This window comes from Mandrillus leucophaeus, unplaced genomic scaffold (assembly GCF_000951045.1).
Source record: "Mandrillus leucophaeus isolate KB7577 unplaced genomic scaffold, Mleu.le_1.0 Scaffold203, whole genome shotgun sequence".
Taxonomy (NCBI): Eukaryota; Metazoa; Chordata; class Mammalia; order Primates; family Cercopithecidae; genus Mandrillus; species Mandrillus leucophaeus.
In genome coordinates, this window is record NW_012102066.1 from 181,754 (window position 1) to 201,778 (window position 20,025).

Consider the following 20,025-nt stretch of genomic DNA (forward strand, 5'->3'; position numbering starts at 1 on the left):
CCAGGGACCGGTTTTGTGGAAGACAATTTTTCCATTGACTGGGTTGGAGTGGGGAGAGGTTTCAGGATGATTCAAGCACATTACATTTATTGCGCACTTTATTTCTATTATTATTACATTGTAATATATAAGGAAGTAATTATACAACTCACCATAATGTTGAATCAGTGGGAGACCTGAGCTTGTTTTCCTGCAACTAGGCAGTCCCATCTGGGAGTGATGGGAGACAGTGACAGATCGTCAGTCGTTAGATTCTCATAAGGAGTGGGTAACCTAGATCCCTCACATGCGCAGTTCACAACAGGGTTCAAATTCCTATGAGAATCTAATGCTGCTGCTGATCTGACAGGAGGTGGAGCTCAGATGGTAATGTGAGTGATGGGGAGCAAGCCTGGAAATACAGATGAAGCTTCACTTGCTTGCTTGCCTGTCCCACTACTCACCTCCTGCTGTGCGGCCCCATCCCTAATACGCCACAGACCAGCCAGTACCAGTCTGTGACCCACAGGCTGAGAACCTCTGATACAACCGCTACCATAACCAAGATATGGAATATTTCCCTCATGCCTCAACTATTCTTGTGCCCCTTTGCAATCAACCCCCTCTATCCTCCTATCACCAGATCCTGGTACCTACTGATCTTTCCTTTCCTATGTCATGTAAATGCATGTGCCTTCTTAGTCTTGCTTCTGTCATTCAGCAAAATTCATTTGAAATACATGCATGTTGTTATTAGTAGCAGTAGTTTGTTCTTTTCAAGCCCCTGGTTTTATTCTGATAGTGGTGATGTATCATTTTGACTCACTCATACCCTATGTTCTGATTCTAATTATGACAATATCTTTAAAGACAGCAACCTGGCAGAACTTGTGCCATGATAAAATAATACATCTTTCATGAATCAGGGAATATGTTAACTAACAGATCTTACTATGCATTACTGCTATGCAATGAAGTCACCCCTGAGGTCTTCCACAATCCTACAGGATCTTAAATAGGAAGCTTATCAGAACAATCTGCTGACTGCAAAGCATGCTTTAGCTGAACTTGGCAATTGTGGATATCCTGGCCAGATTTTGCAAAATCCAAGGGGGATGCCAGCAGTTATTAGCGAAAGCTATGCTCTCTCCACACAGATGGTCTTCTACATGTTAGGTCCTTAACCCTGACAAAGCCAACACAAAGATAAGCAAAAAGCAAGTTTGCTGATAACATACGGTTTAATCACTCACTTACATATAGGTTTGCAGAAAAGTTACTATGGATTTTGAGATGGAGATGAGTAAATCACAGACTAATTGTGCCTTGCTTTAGGTCAACCAAAGCAGCAATAATATCACCATAATAATAAAAGCTAACACTTATTCACTGATTACTGTATGCCAGAGTCCGTTATAATTATTTTATATAAACTGATTAATCCTTACAACAATAAATACCATTATTATTTTTATTTTACAGATAGCACACATACAACAAACAAAATCCAGAGGCTCAAAGAGGCCAGGTTACTTACCCAAGGTCAGAGTTAGAAAGTAACTATCATATAGGCAAGTACACGATTTTAAGTTACTATTCATGATATACCTTGGCTCTCACTATCATCTTTCTTTCAACAAAACCCAAGACTGTGATATGTGCCTGTAAACAGGCAGACTCACAAATCACCAACTATCTGCTTACAAAATCCACCTGAAAATGAAAAGTGATACTACTATATACTTTAATTTATACATTCTTTTTTTCCAATATAAATTCTATTAAAAAGAGACTTTTCAGCATTTTAGTAATTATTAGGTATACAAAATACAGTCATTTTGAAGTAATAATATGGTGGCCTCCAACTTGAAAAACTTATTTAAGGAAACTCATCTATAAGTACATTTAAGTAGAAATAGATGATGTATTTGCATGCATGGGGCTTTATTACTATGTTAGAATTACATATAAATAATAAAGTAGTTTTAAAATTGCTGGTACATTGGGGCTGTAGCCGGATTTTTGTTAACTAGGAAAGCTAAATAGGTAAACACTGTTTCTCAACATCGGGCACCTCAAAGTTATATAACCACTACTCGTGCTTAGCACTTTACCATGAAGCCATTTATTCTTGCAATCCTTTGGGAAACAGTAATAGTCATGCACTATTAATTTAATATATAATCCCATTTTCTTCTATTGAAGTCTAAGGAAAAAAGCTTGACTTTTCAACATAATTTATAATTAAAGTATAATTTATAGTTTTTCAAAAACGGGATTTTAAAAGCATCTTACTTTTGATATCCCTTTATTTTAAATAGGGATATCAAAAGTAAGATGCTTTTAAAATCCCATCTCTACTAAAAATACAAAAATTAGCTGGGAATGGTGGTGCACACCTGTAGTCCCAGCAACTCAGGAGGCTCAGGCAGGAGAATCGCTTGAACCCAGGAAGCGGAGGCTGCAGTGAGCCGAGATCACGCCATTGCACCCCAGCCTGGGCGACAGAGCGAGACTCTGTCTCAAAAAATGAAAAATAAATAAATAAATAAATAAATAGATTAATTTTTAACTTACAAATACACACACAATACTATACTCATAAATTGAAAGGTGATTCCCAGAGTATTGCCTCAAAATAAAAATACACGAGAGGATATCTAAGCTATCAGCACCAAAAGTCACACTCCTCTTAACAATAATAGAGTATGCAATTAACTTTCCTCTTTCTGTGTAACGCACTTCCTAGGCTGTTACTGTCTGCCTTCACACCTCCAGTACCCTTTAGGAGAGATCTGCTCCTTTCCCTCTGGGCTTAGGTTCAGCCTGGTTGTTAGTCACTGTAGCCCACTACTTCATGAATGTACTGCAGTGTCAGTCCTGCCTCCTCATTTGCAGATGTTACCAGATCCTGCAGCTCTTTTCAGACCTTTTGGCATGACTCTCCCATATGGCTGGAGGCAGAACAAAGGGCCTGCACTGCAGCTCACAGAGTTCATCAACCGTATAGGCAGAAACACTTGGGTGGCACCAGTGATTCATTCTTCAAAATCTTGGTGCCATCCACCCTGCTACATGCCTCGAAACTACCAAGTCGGGGAGCAGATCTTCTGGGAAGAATGTTGTAAATGCTAAAAACAATTATAGTTTCCTGAGAAATGCTTCAAAGGCAAAATCTTCAATTATTTAAAAATGAATCAGACAATATTATTTTTTATGACTCTTCAGCACATGTTCTCATATGTGATTTCATTTTAGGTAGGAAGAAGTTCCCTAAAAACATATACTAAAAGCTACTAAAAGGCTTTGCAGCTTTTCCTATTTATTAGAGGTTATAGTCAAAACAAGTAAATTATCAGGTTTTTATAGGACATGAATGAACAATTATTAATCATGGCAAGTTTCTACTCAAATCTGCTGTCAGTTAATTATATTCTTCTATGGAAAAAGAGGGTGTACCCTTTGTATAGGTACATATGTCTCTGTGGTCCCTAAAACCCATTCTCTGGTAAAGAAGTTGAGTCAACTTAGGGAATGAATATTTGATTTTGTACCACAATTTATCAGATGCATCAACACTTTGATATGTCATTTTATATGTCTTGCCACACACTGAAGTCTTCAATGGGGCTGCAGGCTGTTAAATTAAAATTAGGTCACAAGTACATTTGAATGTCACATAATTGGTCTAACCTATTACTTGTATTAGACATCTTCATTCTGTGATATTCCAAAATTCTGCAGATTCTTTATCATGAAAGTAAGGAGCTGGGAAATCAAGGAAGCTATTACAAGTGAGAGATGCTGACACCACCATTTAATGAGTACTTACTACAAGCACTATTCTATGTGCTGCACATGAGTTATCTCATACAATCCCAATCCACCTGTGAAGCAGGAGTATTATCACTCTCATTTTATAGATTAGGAAGCTGTGTCATCACGAGGTTAAGTAACTTGCCCAAAGTCACACAGCTAGTAAGTGACTGAGCCAGGATTCAAACCCAGGTCTGTGAAAACCAAGTTCTTGCTCTGCTACAGCCTTTTGCACGAGGAGAAATCCCTCTGGATTTAGGGAACAAGAAAACCAGAAGGTAGAGGAATAAAACACAGGTTTCATGTTCAAATAAGATCATGTCATAAATGCCATCAAAAGGGTCATGAGGTCTCAAGAAAGATTTGTTAATAGTAAGGAATTTATCACCAGACTCACATTATTAAAAAGAGACAGAGAGAGAACACTCACTTATGATATGCATATGTTATTCCTTGCTTTTTTTGTTTTTTTGAGACGAAGTCTCGCTCTTGTCCCTTAGGCTGGAGTGCGAAGGCGCGATCTCGGGTCACTGCAACCTCGGCCTCTCGGGTTCAAGTGATTCTCCTGCCTCGGCCCTCGCAAGTAGCTGGGATTATAGGTGCCTGCCACCATGCCTGGCTAACTTTTGTTATTTTTAGTAGAGACGGGGTTTCACCATGTTGGCCAGGCTGGTCTAAAACTCCTGATCTCAGGTGATCCACCCGCCTCGGCCTCCCAAAGTGCTGGGATTTCAGGCATGAGCCACTGTGCCCGGCATTCTTTGCTTTATAATATAGTGTCATAAGCATCAACAGGCTGTCAGCTCAGCATGATCCTGCAAGAAGCTTTGGGAGGTAAGTCCAGGCCTCCTTGTGACCCACCACCAATATGTTCCCAAACTTAGGTCTTCCACACTATCCAATTCAAAACTTGAAACCAGACGGGCGAACAGATGAGTGAGAGTTAATGGCACGATCTCAGCTCACTGCAACCTCTGCCTCCTGGGTTCAAGGCGTTAAAAGTGAGAGCTTTTAGGTGGCACCAGTGATTCATTCTTCAAAATCTTGGTGCCATCCACCCTGCTACATGCCTCGAAACTACCAAGTCGGGGAGCAGATCTTCTGGGAAGAATGTTGTAAATGCTAAAAACAATTATAGTTTCCTGAGAAATGCTTCAAAGGCAAAATCTTCAATTATTTAAAAATGAATCAGACAATATTATTTTTTATGACTCTTCAGCACATGTTCTCATATGTGATTTCATTTTAGGTAGGAAGAAGTTCCCTAAAAACATATACTAAAAGCTACTAAAAGGCTTTGCAGCTTTTCCTATTTATTAGAGGTTATAGTCAAAACAAGTAAATTATCAGGTTTTTATAGGACATGAATGAACAATTATTAATCATGGCAAGTTTCTACTCAAATCTGCTGTCAGTTAATTATATTCTTCTATGGAAAAAGAGGGTGTACCCTTTGTATAGGTACATATGTCTCTGTGGTCCCTAAAACCCATTCTCTGGTAAAGAAGTTGAGCCAACTTAGGGAATGAATATTTGATTTTGTACCACAATTTATCAGATGCATCAACACTTTGATATGTCATTTTATATGTCTTGCCACACACTGAAGTCTTCAATGGGGCTGCAGGCTGTTAAATTAAAATTAGGTCACAAGTACATTTGAATGTCACATAATTGGTCTAACCTATTACTTGTATTAGACATCTTCATTCTGTGATATTCCAAAATTCTGCAGATTCTTTATCATGAAAGTAAGGAGCTGGGAAATCAAGGAAGCTATTACAAGTGAGAGATGCTGACACCACCATTTAATGAGTACTTACTACAAGCACTATTCTATGTGCTGCACATGAGTTATCTCATACAATCCCAATCCACCTGTGAAGCAGGAGTATTATCACTCTCATTTTATAGATTAGGAAGCTGTGTCATCACGAGGTTAAGTAACTTGCCCAAAGTCACACAGCTAGTAAGTGACTGAGCCAGGATTCAAACCCAGGTCTGTGAAAACCAAGTTCTTGCTCTGCTACAGCCTTTTGCACGAGGAGAAATCCCTCTGGATTTAGGGAACAAGAAAACCAGAAGGTAGAGGAATAAAACACAGGTTTCATGTTCAAATAAGATCATGTCATAAATGCCATCAAAAGGGTCATGAGGTCTCAAGAAAGATTTGTTAATAGTAAGGAATTTATCACCAGACTCACATTATTAAAAAGAGACAGAGAGAGAACACTCACTTATGATATGCATATGTTATTCCTTGCTTTTTTTGTTTTTTTGAGACGAAGTCTCGCTCTTGTCCCTTAGGCTGGAGTGCGAAGGCGCGATCTCGGGTCACTGCAACCTCGGCCTCTCGGGTTCAAGTGATTCTCCTGCCTCGGCCCTCGCAAGTAGCTGGGATTATAGGTGCCTGCCACCATGCCTGGCTAACTTTTGTTATTTTTAGTAGAGACGGGGTTTCACCATGTTGGCCAGGCTGGTCTAAAACTCCTGATCTCAGGTGATCCACCCGCCTCGGCCTCCCAAAGTGCTGGGATTTCAGGCATGAGCCACTGTGCCCGGCATTCTTTGCTTTATAATATAGTGTCATAAGCATCAACAGGCTGTCAGCTCAGCATGATCCTGCAAGAAGCTTTGGGAGGTAAGTCCAGGCCTCCTTGTGACCCACCACCAATATGTTCCCAAACTTAGGTCTTCCACACTATCCAATTCAAAACTTGAAACCAGACGGGCGAACAGATGAGTGAGAGTTAATGGCACGATCTCAGCTCACTGCAACCTCTGCCTCCTGGGTTCAAGGCGTTAAAAGTGAGAGCTTTTAGGCCGGGTGCGGTGGCTCAGGTCTGTAATCCCAGGACTTTGGGAGGCTGAGATGGGCGGATTACGAGGTCAGGAGATCAAGACCATCTTGGCTAACACGGTGAAACCCCATCTCTACTAAAAATACAAAAAATTAGCAGGGCGTGGTGGCGGGCGCCTGTAGTCCCAGCTACTCAGGAGGCTGAGGCAGGAGAATGGCGTGAACCCAGGAGTCGGAACTTGCAGTGAGCTAAGATCGCACCACTGCACTCCAGCCTGGGTGACAGAGCGAGACTCCATGTCAAAAAAAAAAAAAGAAAAAAACGTGAGAGCTTTTAATCTGAAGGTTTCAATTACATTCTTTCGTGACATGTCGGGGAGGAGGGGGAAATAGAGGTTGCACAAAGAAGAAAAGTTTGGTTACTTGCACAAGATCAGACAGGAAGTAAGTGGTGGTGAAGAGAGAACAACTTTGGTCTTCTTATAATCCACGTAATATAAGTTACACTAAAGAGTCCTTTGAGTTTTATAGAAATTAAAGAACAGGCACCAAAAAAAAAAAACTGAGTTTATGTATACACATTAAATAAATGAATTAACCTATCTAAAGACTCAGTCATCAAAGTATCTCAGTCATTTATAAATGCTTTACGTTAATTCCCTTAAGTTAGAACTTTGTACACACTAATGAGAGTACATCATGTGGTAACAACCAACGGTCCTCAAGCGGGAGAAACAAAATACAGGAACCCTAGGTTAAAAAAGAGGTGGTATGCAAACTGATCTCTGTGTATCCCACAGTGGGAGAACTGAAAGAGAGGGCTCATATTAACCTGGCAGAATGTGTTGAAATTTGGATCTATTAAATGACATCTCAGGTCTTCAGTCTATTGATCTTGATTCACAAGTGAGGAAACAGGATGTTTAATTAATAAACACACAGCTTTTATGTGCCAAGGCACTGTTCTAAAGCATTTTACAACTAGTACATGATCTATACCTCATAATGTTACAAGGTAGATATGCTATCTCCATTTTACAGATGAGGAAACTGAGGCACAGGGAGGTTGAAGTAATCTGCTCAAGGTCACAGAGCTAGTAACTGGTTGAGTGGGATTCAAATCTAGAGGACCTGGCTCTTGAGCCTGTGCTCCTGACCACTAGGTTACGGTATCTGGCTTTTTAATTTGTTTTTAAACCCATATAAAGCAAGATTTTAGCTTTCCATTTCTCTCACACTCACGCTAAACTGGGTCTTTCTACACGCTGTGACCTCCAAGCACCTGATCTTTCCCAATTCTCCTGGTTCAACTCAACATTCTGTTAAACCCCATCCTTTGTTCTCTTGGCACTGCTGACTTGCTGATCCTGGCTAATTCTCACTCCAAGTCTGCTTTTTCTCTTTCTTGAATTCCAGGCCACTCAGCAATGCTGGGAAGACTTCTGACTGGCCCTACAGTCTTTGCCCGAGGCTCTCAGAATCATGGTCACAGTCGCCACAATAGCCACCTTTTCCAAGCTCCAAGTCTTGCACCCGGAGGACTTCCTACTGGTCTTGACAGGGCACTGCCCAAATAGACACTTCAATCACAAAGCCTGCCAGCTACCTTGGTGCTGTGGTCCCTCAGTCCATCCTAGATTCTCCATGACTTCTCTGTTTCTGCTAACAACAGCGAATTCACACTAATAGCCATGATGTAAACTTAGCTTTATGAGTGAGGCCTTTTGTCTTTATCTCAGGATATCTTGAGTAATGGTCATTTGTTGTCTTAACTCTCCATCTCAACTATAAGTTTCTTCTTTGGATTTACTGCAGTGCCTTGTCCATAGCCTATGTGCAATATACATTTGCTCAACTTTTTTCAATTACCCAAGTTCACCATGTTATATACTGGTATACAGCTAGTTAGCTATCAAGTCCTACTAAAGGCCTAGGTCTCCAAATTAATTCCTAGTTCCTATTCTAAATGCTGACCATATTTTTTTCCTTAAAGCTTACCAATATGCCTGCACCCCCACCCCATTCCCCTCCATCCCTGTGGTTCCAAAACACTGTTCTCTCTTCTTTTTCCTCTTAGACAATTTATTAAACATCCTTTTCTATTGTTTGTGCTTCACGGCTCAACTCCTGGCCCATTTCCTGTTCCTACACATTCTGCTTTGCCAACGTTAATCACACCCTCATGCACATCCTCTTACATTCTTACCCTTTCCTGGGCTCTGGATCCATAGTTCCACTTGCTTAATTAATATCTCCAAATGGATGTTTTGCAGGAACCATAAACTTAGTGTAAGAGTACAAAACTCACCTAATTAGCAACTCTACTTCCTTTTCTCAAACCCACACCATTACTTTCCTTCCTGTCATCTCGATGATTTCAACATGTCAGGAAGCCATGGCCTGGTGAGTTTGTTAAAGTGGTATGTCTGGCCAGACACGGTGGCTCACACCTGTCAGCACTTTGGGAGGCTAAGGCGGGTGGATCACTCGAGCTCAGGAATTCAAGACCAGCCTGGGCAACATGGTGAAAACCCGTCTCTACAAAAAATACAAAAATTAGCCAGGCGTGGTGGCGCATGCCTGTAGTCCCAGGTACTCGGGAGGCTGAGGCAGGAGAATTGCTTGAACCTAGGAGGTGGAGGTTGCAGTGAGCCGAGATAGCACTACTGCACTCCAGCCTGGCAGCCTGGGCAACAGACTGAGACCCTATCTCAAAATAAATAAATAAAATAAAATAAAATAGCCATTAAAATTTTTTAATTATAAAAAATGTGATGTGTCAGTGGTCACCTAGCTAGTAAGTGATGGGGCTGGGATTCGAACTCAGGTCTTTTTATTCCAAAGCCTTCATGCTTAACCCGTAAATCGTAATGCTTCCAGAATATTCCTTTTTTTTTTTTTTTTGAAACAGTCTCACTCTGTCATCCAGGCTGGAGTGTAACGGCGTGACCTAGGCTCACTGCAACCTCCACCTCCAGAATTTAAGCAATTCGTCTGCCTCAGCCTCCTGAGTAGTTGGGACTACACGTGCGTGCCACCACACCCAGCTAATTTTTGTATTTTTAGTAGAGATGGGGTTTCACCATATTGGCCAGGCTGATCTTGAACTCCTGACCTCAGGTGATCCCACCACCTTGGCCTCCTAAAGTGCTGGGATTACAGGCATGAGCCACTGCACCAGGCCCAGAATATTCCATTTCTGTGAGACATCTACACCCGGACTTCCAAGAAGCCCCTCAATTCAGTATGTTAAAATGTAATTTATTTTTTTTGCCCATAAAATAGGTTCTGCCTTCCATTCTCTTGTAGCTCATTCAATGGCACACCATCTGCCAATTCATCCAGCCTAGGAGTTAAACCTGACTTAACCCCCACATCTACCCACAAGGTCCTCAGAATCTTCCTTGTCTCTCACCCTCTGCCTCATCCAGGACCCCTTCATCTCACACCTGGACTAGTGCAGTTGCTTCCTAACCACGTGTCCTGCTCCATCTGTTTTCCCTTTCATCTGACTCATTTTTCAAAAACCCACACATGTGTCATCATGTCACTTCCATGCTTCAATTGTTTCTGAGGCCAGATAATATTAGGCTTATGGAAAGTCTGAATTAATATGAGGGAAATACCTATGTATAACCCAACAAAACAGGATATAGAGTGACCATACATTATGCGATCAAGTATGTTTTTTCAAACAGCTCAGAAAAACAAGCTAGAATATCAAATATCTAGGCAATTCTCACTGGTAGAATTACGGGTGTGGTTTTTGTGTGTATTTTCTGTGCTTTGCCAATTTTCCTCTTTTTCAATGAAAATTGTAAACTTTTAGCAACTTAAAAGGTTTTAAAAACCATTTAAGATTTTTAAACTTTTTAAACTTTCAAACATTTAAAAAAAGTCTCTAATGTTTTCAGGAAAAAAATATGTACATTCTTAACAGGCATTCAAAAGGCCATCGCAGTATGTTCTTAGCTTACTCTTTTAAATCTAGCCTTGTACCTCTACATGAATTTCTCTAGCCATTCTGACCTCTGATTATGCAGTCAGAAATATTCCCCCAAATGCAGCATCTACAATCTTGCCTCTACTCATTGCTCACACTTTCACTCATCCCCATCCCACCACATCTTTGATCTCACCCAGCAATCTCCCATCCTTGCTTCAAGGCTACTTCAACTGCTTCTCAGCAGCCTGGCCCTCAACTATCACTCCTGGGGCACAACTGCTTCTTCATCTGCATTTCCTTCTTTTTTTCTTTCTTCCTTTCTTTTTTTTTTTTGAGACAAGGTCTCAGCTCTGTGGCCCAGGTGAGAGTGAAGTAGCAGGATCATAGCTCACTGCTGCCTCGACCTTCTGGGTTCAAACAATCCTCCCACCTTAGCCTCCTGAGTAGCGGGGACCACAAGCAAGTGCCACCACACCCAGCAAACTTTTACATTTTTTGTAGAGATGGGGTTTTGCCCGTTGCCCAGGTTGGTCTCGAACTCCTGGGCTCGAGAGATCCTCTGCCATAGCCTCCCAAAGTGCTGGGATAGCAAGTGTGAACCACTGCACCTGGCCCAGTCATCTGTATTTCCAAAGCACTTACTGTACCACATTATGTCCATTTATGTAGGTCTCTCACCCCTCAGCGGACTGAGGCTTTGCTGATAGGATTTGTTTAGTCCATTTCTATGTTTCTGGTGCCAAGGAGAGGGAGCCTGGCACACTGAATTTTTTAATTGAACAGTTCAATTTTTTCACATTTTTCTTTCTTATATTATGAACATAGTAAACTGAGTAGCCACAAAAAAGGATTTTCTGAGTTCACCATTCAGTTCTAAGTGAATAAAGAAAAGCTGCCTTTAAGATATATGTATATATACATACATACACACACATATACACATATATACACATATATACATATATATATACACACACACGCACATATATAATTTTTGAGACAGGATCTCACTCTGTCACCTAGCCTGGAGTGCTGTGGTGCTGCCTCCCAGGCTCAAGCAATCCTCCCACCTCAGCCTCCCGAGTAGCTGGTGGTGCATGACACCACACCAGCTAATTTTTTTGTATTTTTAGTAGAGATGAGGTTTTGCCACGTTGCTCAGGTTGGTCTTCAAGTCCTGGACTCAAGCAATCCACCCACCTCGGCCTTCCAAAGTGCTGGGATTACACAGGTGTGAGCCACCGCACCTGGCTGCTCTCCTTTCTTTCATTCCCTATCCCTTCATTTTCCCACTCCTGTGGGCATTTGGGAAATGCCATCAAATCTAACACTAGCTTAAACGAAACATATTTAAGACTATTCTGAAGTCAGTATCTATATCCACTTCCAGGAAGATTAAAGTTTTTCAGTTGTCTGCATATTGAAACTAAAAATATTCCATTGTATCTTAGAAGTTCAACACATTAGATAGCTTAAGCAGCAGCTGCTAATCTGGTGTGCTATGCTAGCAAGGGGATATACCCACATATCACAGCATAGAATTAGTACATAATCACTGAAATGGGCCTTAAGATTTTTCTTTTTTTTTTAAGAAGGGGGGGTTGGCTTTTACAACATGAAGATAGGGCCTTAAGATTATATACAGTTAGATTCTTTCACTAAACACACAAAGAATTGTTGACTTGTTCAAGCTCATACTGCAAGTTAATGGACAAACCAGAAGTAGAATTGAGATTTCTTTGTTCTAATCGTTCGGTCTACTATATTACTACTGATATTTTTATTAAGATTTTTTTCTTAATTGTGGTAAAACACACCTAATAAAATTTACCATCTTAACAATACTAAGATTTAAGTTTGTATTTAGGAACAAGGAAAGGCAACATAACAAACATCAGCGCAGCAAAGGTGAACACACTGCTGCAGCACAGATACGAAATCCTAACATTCCATTTTAACAGGAGAGATGTGGTATTTGCCAGAGAAATTTTGCTTTTTCTTCCCACATACAGCATGTGCCATCCACTGTGTAAAGGCCCATTCAGGAGAAAGGCCAGTAGTACTATTCTATGTTTCACTAGTTCAGTAGGAAAATTCTATAAAATCTCTCCCAAAGAAGTGTAAGGTTCATCTATGAAAATGCATCCATAATAATATGTGAAGGGAAGGAAAAGTACCATCCAACAACCATAGGCATCATCACCATTTAAAATATTTTTCTTTGTAAGAACAGCTCTTACTGTTTCATATATACTTGCTGGTGGCATCATCCCAACAGTAGTAAAAGATTTTCTGGGTTCTAACCTTCTCTTCCTTCCATCATGGTTTATGAACAAATACACTAAAATCTATCATTGTATTGAGGTATAGGGATTCACTTTGCAATGTCCTGTTTCTTTACTGTTTCAGATGTTACTGAGTATGACTCACTTTCTCCCACCCACTTCCTCCTTTAAACTTTCTCTGCTTCAGAGTCAGTATATATTTCACCAGCAAATCAGCATTTTCTTAGCTGACATTGTGCATATGGGCAGAAACTCCATCCAGGCAGTTCATCAAATCACTTCCTTCTTTAGAAAGGACAGAAATGTCCAGTTCTCAATAATCCCACCAGCTTATTACCCATAGCTGCTTCGTTTAGTGACATTTCTTGCATTTAGCCATTTAAGTTTGTGATGTGTTGCTTCAGGGACACAACACTGGCCTCGGAGTCACAGCATGAGGTTGTGAGCTATTATTCAAAAAACAGTGTGACCTTAAAAAAAAATCATAAGCTTTCTGGGGCTATTTCTTCTTCTATAAATGAATTGCTAAACTAAGATTTTTTTTTTTCTTTTGTTGTTTTTGAGACAGGGTCTCGCTCTGTCACCCTGGCTGGAGTGCAGTGGCACAATCATGGCTCATTACAGCCTTGACCTCCTGGGCCCAAGCAATTATCCCACCTCAGCCTCCCGAGTAGCTGAGATCACAGGTGTGAACTACCATGCTCTGCTAAGTTTTAAAATTTTTGTAGATAGGGGCTCTCGCCATGTTGCCCAGACTGGTCTTGAATTACTGGGCTGAGGAACTCTTCCTGCCTTGGCCCCACAAAGTACTGGGATTACAGCAATCAGCCACCATGCCTGGCTCTAAAATGATTTTTAAATGGCCTTGTAACTCAAAGACTATACCATTTATTACAAAATTGGGTATTAATTAGAAAACTTAAAAAAATTAAAAGCCTAGAGTTATAATCTGTTGAATAATTTAGAGCCATATTCATGTCCTTAAAAGTAACATTTACTAGTGGCAAGTTCATCTTACAGGTCTACTATTTATTCTATTAGAAACTTCTGAACAACAAAGATTATACAATTTCTTCTTGCTTGGTACATAAGTATTAGGGATACAGCACCAACATCTAGAACAACAAGGAACATTTTCTTTCTATGTAAAAACAATACGTTTGTGGATGTCCGACATTAAAGTTTCCACACTGTTCTGACTCCTGAAATTACAAAAGAGATATTAACAGAAACTACACAAAAAGAAAAAATGAAATATCTGCTTAGAGCACAGGGGAAATACTCATCAGCAACCAGAGCTTGAAAATCATTTAACTGCCAGTGTGGGTGACCTGATTCATACATTTCAGGGGTGCAATAAATAAAGAGTTTTAAGCCTGTAATCCCAGCACTTTGGGAGGCCGAGGTGGGCGGATCACAAGGTCAGGAGATCCAGACCATCCTGGCTAACACAGTGAAACCCCGTCTCTACTAAAAATACAAAAAATTAGCTGGGTGTGGTGGTGAGCGCCTGTAGTCCCAGCTACTCGGGAGGCTGAGGCCGGAGAATGGTGTGAACCCAGGAGGCGGAGCTTGCAGTGAGCCGAGATCATGCCACTGCACTCCAGCCTGGGCAACAGAGCAAGACTCCCTCTCAAAAAAAAAAAAAAAAAAAAGTAGAGTTTTAAGACAACAATCGAACAGGCAGGGTTTTCCCTGCTTATGAGCTAGTCTCATGCTCTACCTTCATCTCATGGTGCTGGTCCAGCTGCTCCAGTTCCAGAGGGCTTTCCCCATTTTGCCTCTTTTGTACCTTGGCTTCTGTTTCTGCCCCTCTTTCTTCTAGGGGGAGCACTGGGCCTATGCCTGGAGTCCTGTAGCTACTGTCAGAAGCATTTCCATCACAGTCATCTGCTGTGGGTGATGCAGGAGCTGTGGCAGTTTCATCTCTTTCTCCATTCACTATGTGCGTATCAAGCAAGGGTTCAGAAGCTTGAATAGAAGTATCTGGGCTAAGAGTGGCAGCTTTCTCCTCCTCACATTCCATCTGGTTTTGTGCTGCCATTACACCATTGGCCACACAAGTCTGTGCACCCTGAGTCTTATCTGTCTCATTTCCCTGCCTCTGTGGCAACTGCGGGGAGAGGAGTTTTTGTGGAGGTGTGGTTGTCAATCCATGCCTTCCTGGGGTTCTAGAAGCATTGAGGTTCACAGCAGAATCTTTCTTCAAATCACTATAATTTGATAATGAGCTAAAAGATAAAACACAAAGGTAGCATGAAAACATTGGCATGGAAAAGTTCTAGAATTAAGACAAGTTTATTCCAGTTGAAAAGGGATATTTGCTAATTTTTTTTTCTATCTCTGATGGTTTTAGAAACATGGATTTGAATATTCTCAGTGTAGCCCCAAGTCTCTGGGGATGCTATCCACATTTAAATAAAGATTTAAATAAAGAAGATGACCCTGAGTCTACCTATGGGGACTGGAACACTTCCTTGGGCTGTTTATTTTATTTATAACTTAACTTTTCTTGATCCTTGCAGTGTTTAATAATGTGACTAGTTAGTAAAGACTTAGATATAATACTTACGTATATATCATCTCTTCCTGACATTTTTACTTAGTGATGTTTCTTAACATTTTTAAATAGGTGTAGCCAGTCCTTAATTCATGAACAAATTGTGAACCAAAAAGTTACTTTTATTTGGAAGGCATAATGAACACTCTGAAAGCTTTTTTATTCATGCTGTCATAGCTTTTTACCTGGTCTCTTTGTTTCCACTCTGATCCCCTCCACTAGAACCTCTACAAGTCAGTCACAAAACTCTGACGGCTTCTTCACACACTCAAGGGAAAATTCAAGTCCCAGTGACAGCCTATGAGATTCTACATACTCTAGTTCCCAAAGTGCCTGGCCTCATTAGATTCCATTCTTCCCTAACTCACTGTGTTCTTGCCATACTCCTTGCTGCTCCGCATTCTTAATAACCAAGTATATGTGTCTTTGGGTCTTTGCAGCTGCTGTTCTCTGCTTAGGACAATCTCCCCCAAAACGCTGGTATTTCTTCTCGTCATTCGAGTTTCTACTCAGGTATCACCTCTCCAAAGAGGTTTTCCTAGATTCATCTATCATAACAGCACTCTCCATCACTAACTCCACATCTTATTTTATTTTTTTTAAAGTCCTTATTACTGCTTGACATAATAGTAGTCCTAATAGGAGAACGAAACTTACTCCCAATATATAACAATATTCCTGTGGAAATATTTTATAGATTTTAATCTAGGATTCTGGGAGTGAAGTGGGGAATGGAACAAAAAACTTTGGGCTATACTCTTTGAAAGATTCCTGTGACCTAAACGAGAAGAAATAAAGGTACTAAAACTCGGTGAGGGTGTAGATTTCCTCTCTGCTTTATTCTTACCTCTTAGCATGGTGCTTGACACAGGGGAAGTACTCAATAAATATTTGATGAGCTTTGAATAACCATGATAATGATGATAATTGTGACAATAATAACAGCCGGAAACATTTATTAAGTGCTTACTAAGAACCACAAACTACAAGAAGCCCCTTACAATAATTACCTTGTTTCCTCCTCACAATAATTCCAAAGACAGGGATCCCATAGAGAAATCTAGGCTTAGAAAATTAAGGTGGCTAATGTCACAATGTAACGAGCAGAAAAGCCAGAAGTCAAACCATGAATCCAACTCTAAATCATATGGTCTTCACCCCAAGTTATGATGTACTGCAGCAGAAGGACAGAATGAGCATCAGGTGAATAGGCTGCAGGCAAAATGTGGGAAGAACGTCTAGGGTTGATTATCTTCCCCAGTGCAGGTAACAGGATAAAGGGAGGTGGGGAAGGAAACAGCAAGCAGCCCAGTTCCAAGGACAATGCTGAGATGTGTCACCTTTGCTCTCACTTCACCCTTCCCGGTCACGGCTGATCTGGACTAGAGAATGAAACAAGGAATAAAAGTAGACAGCAAGAAAGTAACGAAGGAGGAAAAAAGATAAAGGGTAAAGTCCAACACCAGAGGAAAGAAAGGATAAATTGAGTAGGGGAAAATGTCATATACATAAAAGTTGGAGGTGGGCAATATAAATAAATGCTATACACTCTTCAATTGAGATTTGTCCCCTCGAAGAGGACACCTTTGGCTGTATAATTTCCCAAGTAGTCTTTAGAGATTTGAATCAAACTGTCCTCCTTCTCCTGCCTGCATCAGTCTCTGGATTCCCTGGTGAAAAGATCCTCAACAGATCCTCTGAAACAAATTTAAGCACGTTCAGGTCTTGTCTAAAGAATGGCTTTGAATGAGAGCTGCAAATGCCCCACAGTAAGTGACATCAAGGGTATGAGTGGGGAGGGAGAGAAGGAGACTGGGAAGGATTAGGTGGGTAAGGAGTTAGTAAAAGCAGTAGTTGAACCAGTACTTGGAAGATTCCTGCTGCTTTGTGGATACCAAACCATAAGGGGAAAACAGTTGACCCTGGAGTGTCCATGGGAAAAACCAATGTTCTGGCCAGGCGCGGTGGCTCACGCCTATAATCCCAGTACTTTGGGAGGATGAGGCGGGCGGATCACCTGAGGTCAGGAGTTCAAGACCAGCCTCAACATGGAGAAACCCCATCTCTACTAAAAATACAAAATTAGCCAGGTGTGGTGGTGCATGCCTGTCATCCCAGCTACTTGGGAGGCTGAGGCAGGAGAATTGCTTGAACCTGGGAGGTAGAGCTGAGATTGCACGATTGCACTCCAGCCTGGGCAACAAGAGTGAAACTCCATCTCAAAAAAAACAAAAACAAAAACAAAAACAAAAAACACCAATGTTCAGGTCTGTAGAAACATAATCTTATTTCTAAAATCTTAAAGTCTTTCCTAGGTTAAAAAGAGTATTTTCTCTTACTCTGAAAGAGAGAAAGGAGGAGGAATAGGAGAAAGAAAGAAGGAAATCACAGTAAAAATTAAAGAAAATCTACTTGCTCCAAATCTCTCATCTTAACAAACTAGTGTTACTTGGGATTTTTTTTTTTTTTTTTTTTTTTTAAGGCAGGGTCCCACTCCATTGCCCAGGCTGGAGTGCAGTGGCACAATCTCGGCTCACTGCAGCCTTGACCTCCTGGGCTCAAGCAATCCTTTCACATCAGCCTCCCAAGTAGCTGGGACCACAGGCGTGCACCACCATGCCTGGCTAATTTTTGTATTTTTTGTAGAGATAGGGTTTTGCCATGTTACCCAGGCTGATCTCGAACTCCTGAGCTCGGATAATCCAACCACTGCGGCCTCCCAAAGTGCTGGGAATATAGGCATGAGCCACCGCACCCAGCCGGGTAAGGTCTTAACAACAGTATGCTATGACCATTCTGACCAGACTCCACTCTTAACAGTTGTTGGTTCTTCCTATCAATTTCCTGTAACAACTCAGAGCCTCCCTCTATTTTACAAAGCTAGTCTAAGCTCTCATAAGAAAGGTTAAAACTGAAAACAACCCTTGCAAGGGCAAGGACACCACTCAACAGTAAATACAAATCTCCTACTCAAGTCCTACAGATCCAATGCAGTATTAACCCACTCAAACACTTTTGGGGCCAGTGTGTAGTGGTAATACCTCACTGAGAACATATCATTGTTTTTTGTATTGGCAGTGGACTCTACCACAAATAATATTTTTTCACCAGACCTGCCAAAATACACTATACCCAATTTGCACTCAGAATAAATTTGCTTAAAAAAAATCATAAATTATAGCACATTTTTCCTTAGATGAATTAAACCTTCAACCTCTGCATCAAAACAGGATTGAATTTGTGAAGCTTGAATGATTAAAAGTACAAACATTTCACATGTAGAAGAATCTAAAACAATGCAGAGTGGGTTAACCAAAATGGAGGACGCAGTCTTTGGAATACTGACCCTTTCCAGGTTTCAGAGAGTTATCCCTGAAACCTAGGGATGCAGGCTCTGATATGCCTTATGACAGGGATCAGGGCTCCAGGCCCTCCTATTACGCAGTCACTGGGCATGGCCCCTGGAATTTGCAAACACGAGGGGTCACTCTGTTGTTATTAAGTCAACTTATACCCTGAGCAGCAAAAAAATGTTTTAAATGGAATTAAACCATTCTAGTAAAGATCACTGTAATTCAAGATAGCAAAGGTCCTATAAATCCTACTTCAGAGGAAGAGATGCTGAAGTTCAAATATTTATGACCAAAGTTCCTAAAATTTATCAGGAATGAAAATTGAAGACAGGCTTCTAAGTTAATTTTCTCCAGAACTTGTAACTTTGTAAAACAGAGGGGGGTTCTGAGTTGTCACAGGAAATTGATAGGCAGAACCAACATCTGTTAGACCCATTTTAAAAACGAGGGACACTGCAGGTTTTGTGCTTGGTCACAATTCCCAGACGACACTCAAACTATTTCCAAGCTATGATTTCATTACATAAATAACAGTAAATCCCACAAATAAATAATAAAATCACCCTAATGGGAAATAAGTCCCAAATATTACACTGGAATGAATGAAAATATTTGGTTTCAAGGATGAAAGTGAAGTTATACACATTCTATTTAGTTATACATAGATTTTGGTGACCAAAATCCTACTCATAACATTGTTTAAAATTATATTTAAGTCAGTGACAAAATTCCTTTTTATCAAAAGACTAAGAAAAAATAAACAATTGAGATTTTTATAAGGAGAAAAGCAACTTAGGTGGGTTCCATTTATCTTTAAATGAGAAATATAATATTTCACCTACTTTCAAACATTGGGATTAAGAATATAAATTATATTTAATAAATACAAAACTGAAATTTAGCATACATTTTGCCATTGGTAATATTATCTCTTTGCAAAACCTAGCATATGATGGAGTATATGGAGAGGGGAAAGAGGGACTGAATGGGTATAGAATACCCACATTAAATAAAATGGGATGGAAAATGGGATGGAAAGAAGAGACAGCCCCAGGGAGGAGACAAGCCCACAGGGGTCACATTCACAAACACACAAAGTGAGAAACGAAGAGACAGAGGCCCGCTCAGCCTTTCCAACCCAGATATCCAGCGCCCCACAGAATGAGCCACAAGGAGTAATACGTAGAGAATGACACACAGAGATACAGAGGAAACAAGAGAAACCACACAGACACCAAAGCACACAATTTCATGAAAAAGCTGGTGGCCTACAGTGCTGCATCTAG

General features: G+C 40.6%; 1 protein-coding gene across 2 annotated transcripts in view; it reads right to left on the bottom strand.

Moving 5' to 3' along the window:
* Positions 1–20,025, bottom strand: part of FGD4 (FYVE, RhoGEF and PH domain containing 4) — a 263,964-nt gene that overhangs the window by 53,416 nt on the left and 190,523 nt on the right. For both annotated transcript variants that reach the window (XM_011979541.1, XM_011979542.1), the window contains exon 4: positions 14,550–15,057. In XM_011979541.1, the coding sequence (XP_011834931.1) occupies positions 14,550–15,057 (508 nt within the window). The remainder of the gene's footprint in view (positions 1–14,549; positions 15,058–20,025) is intronic.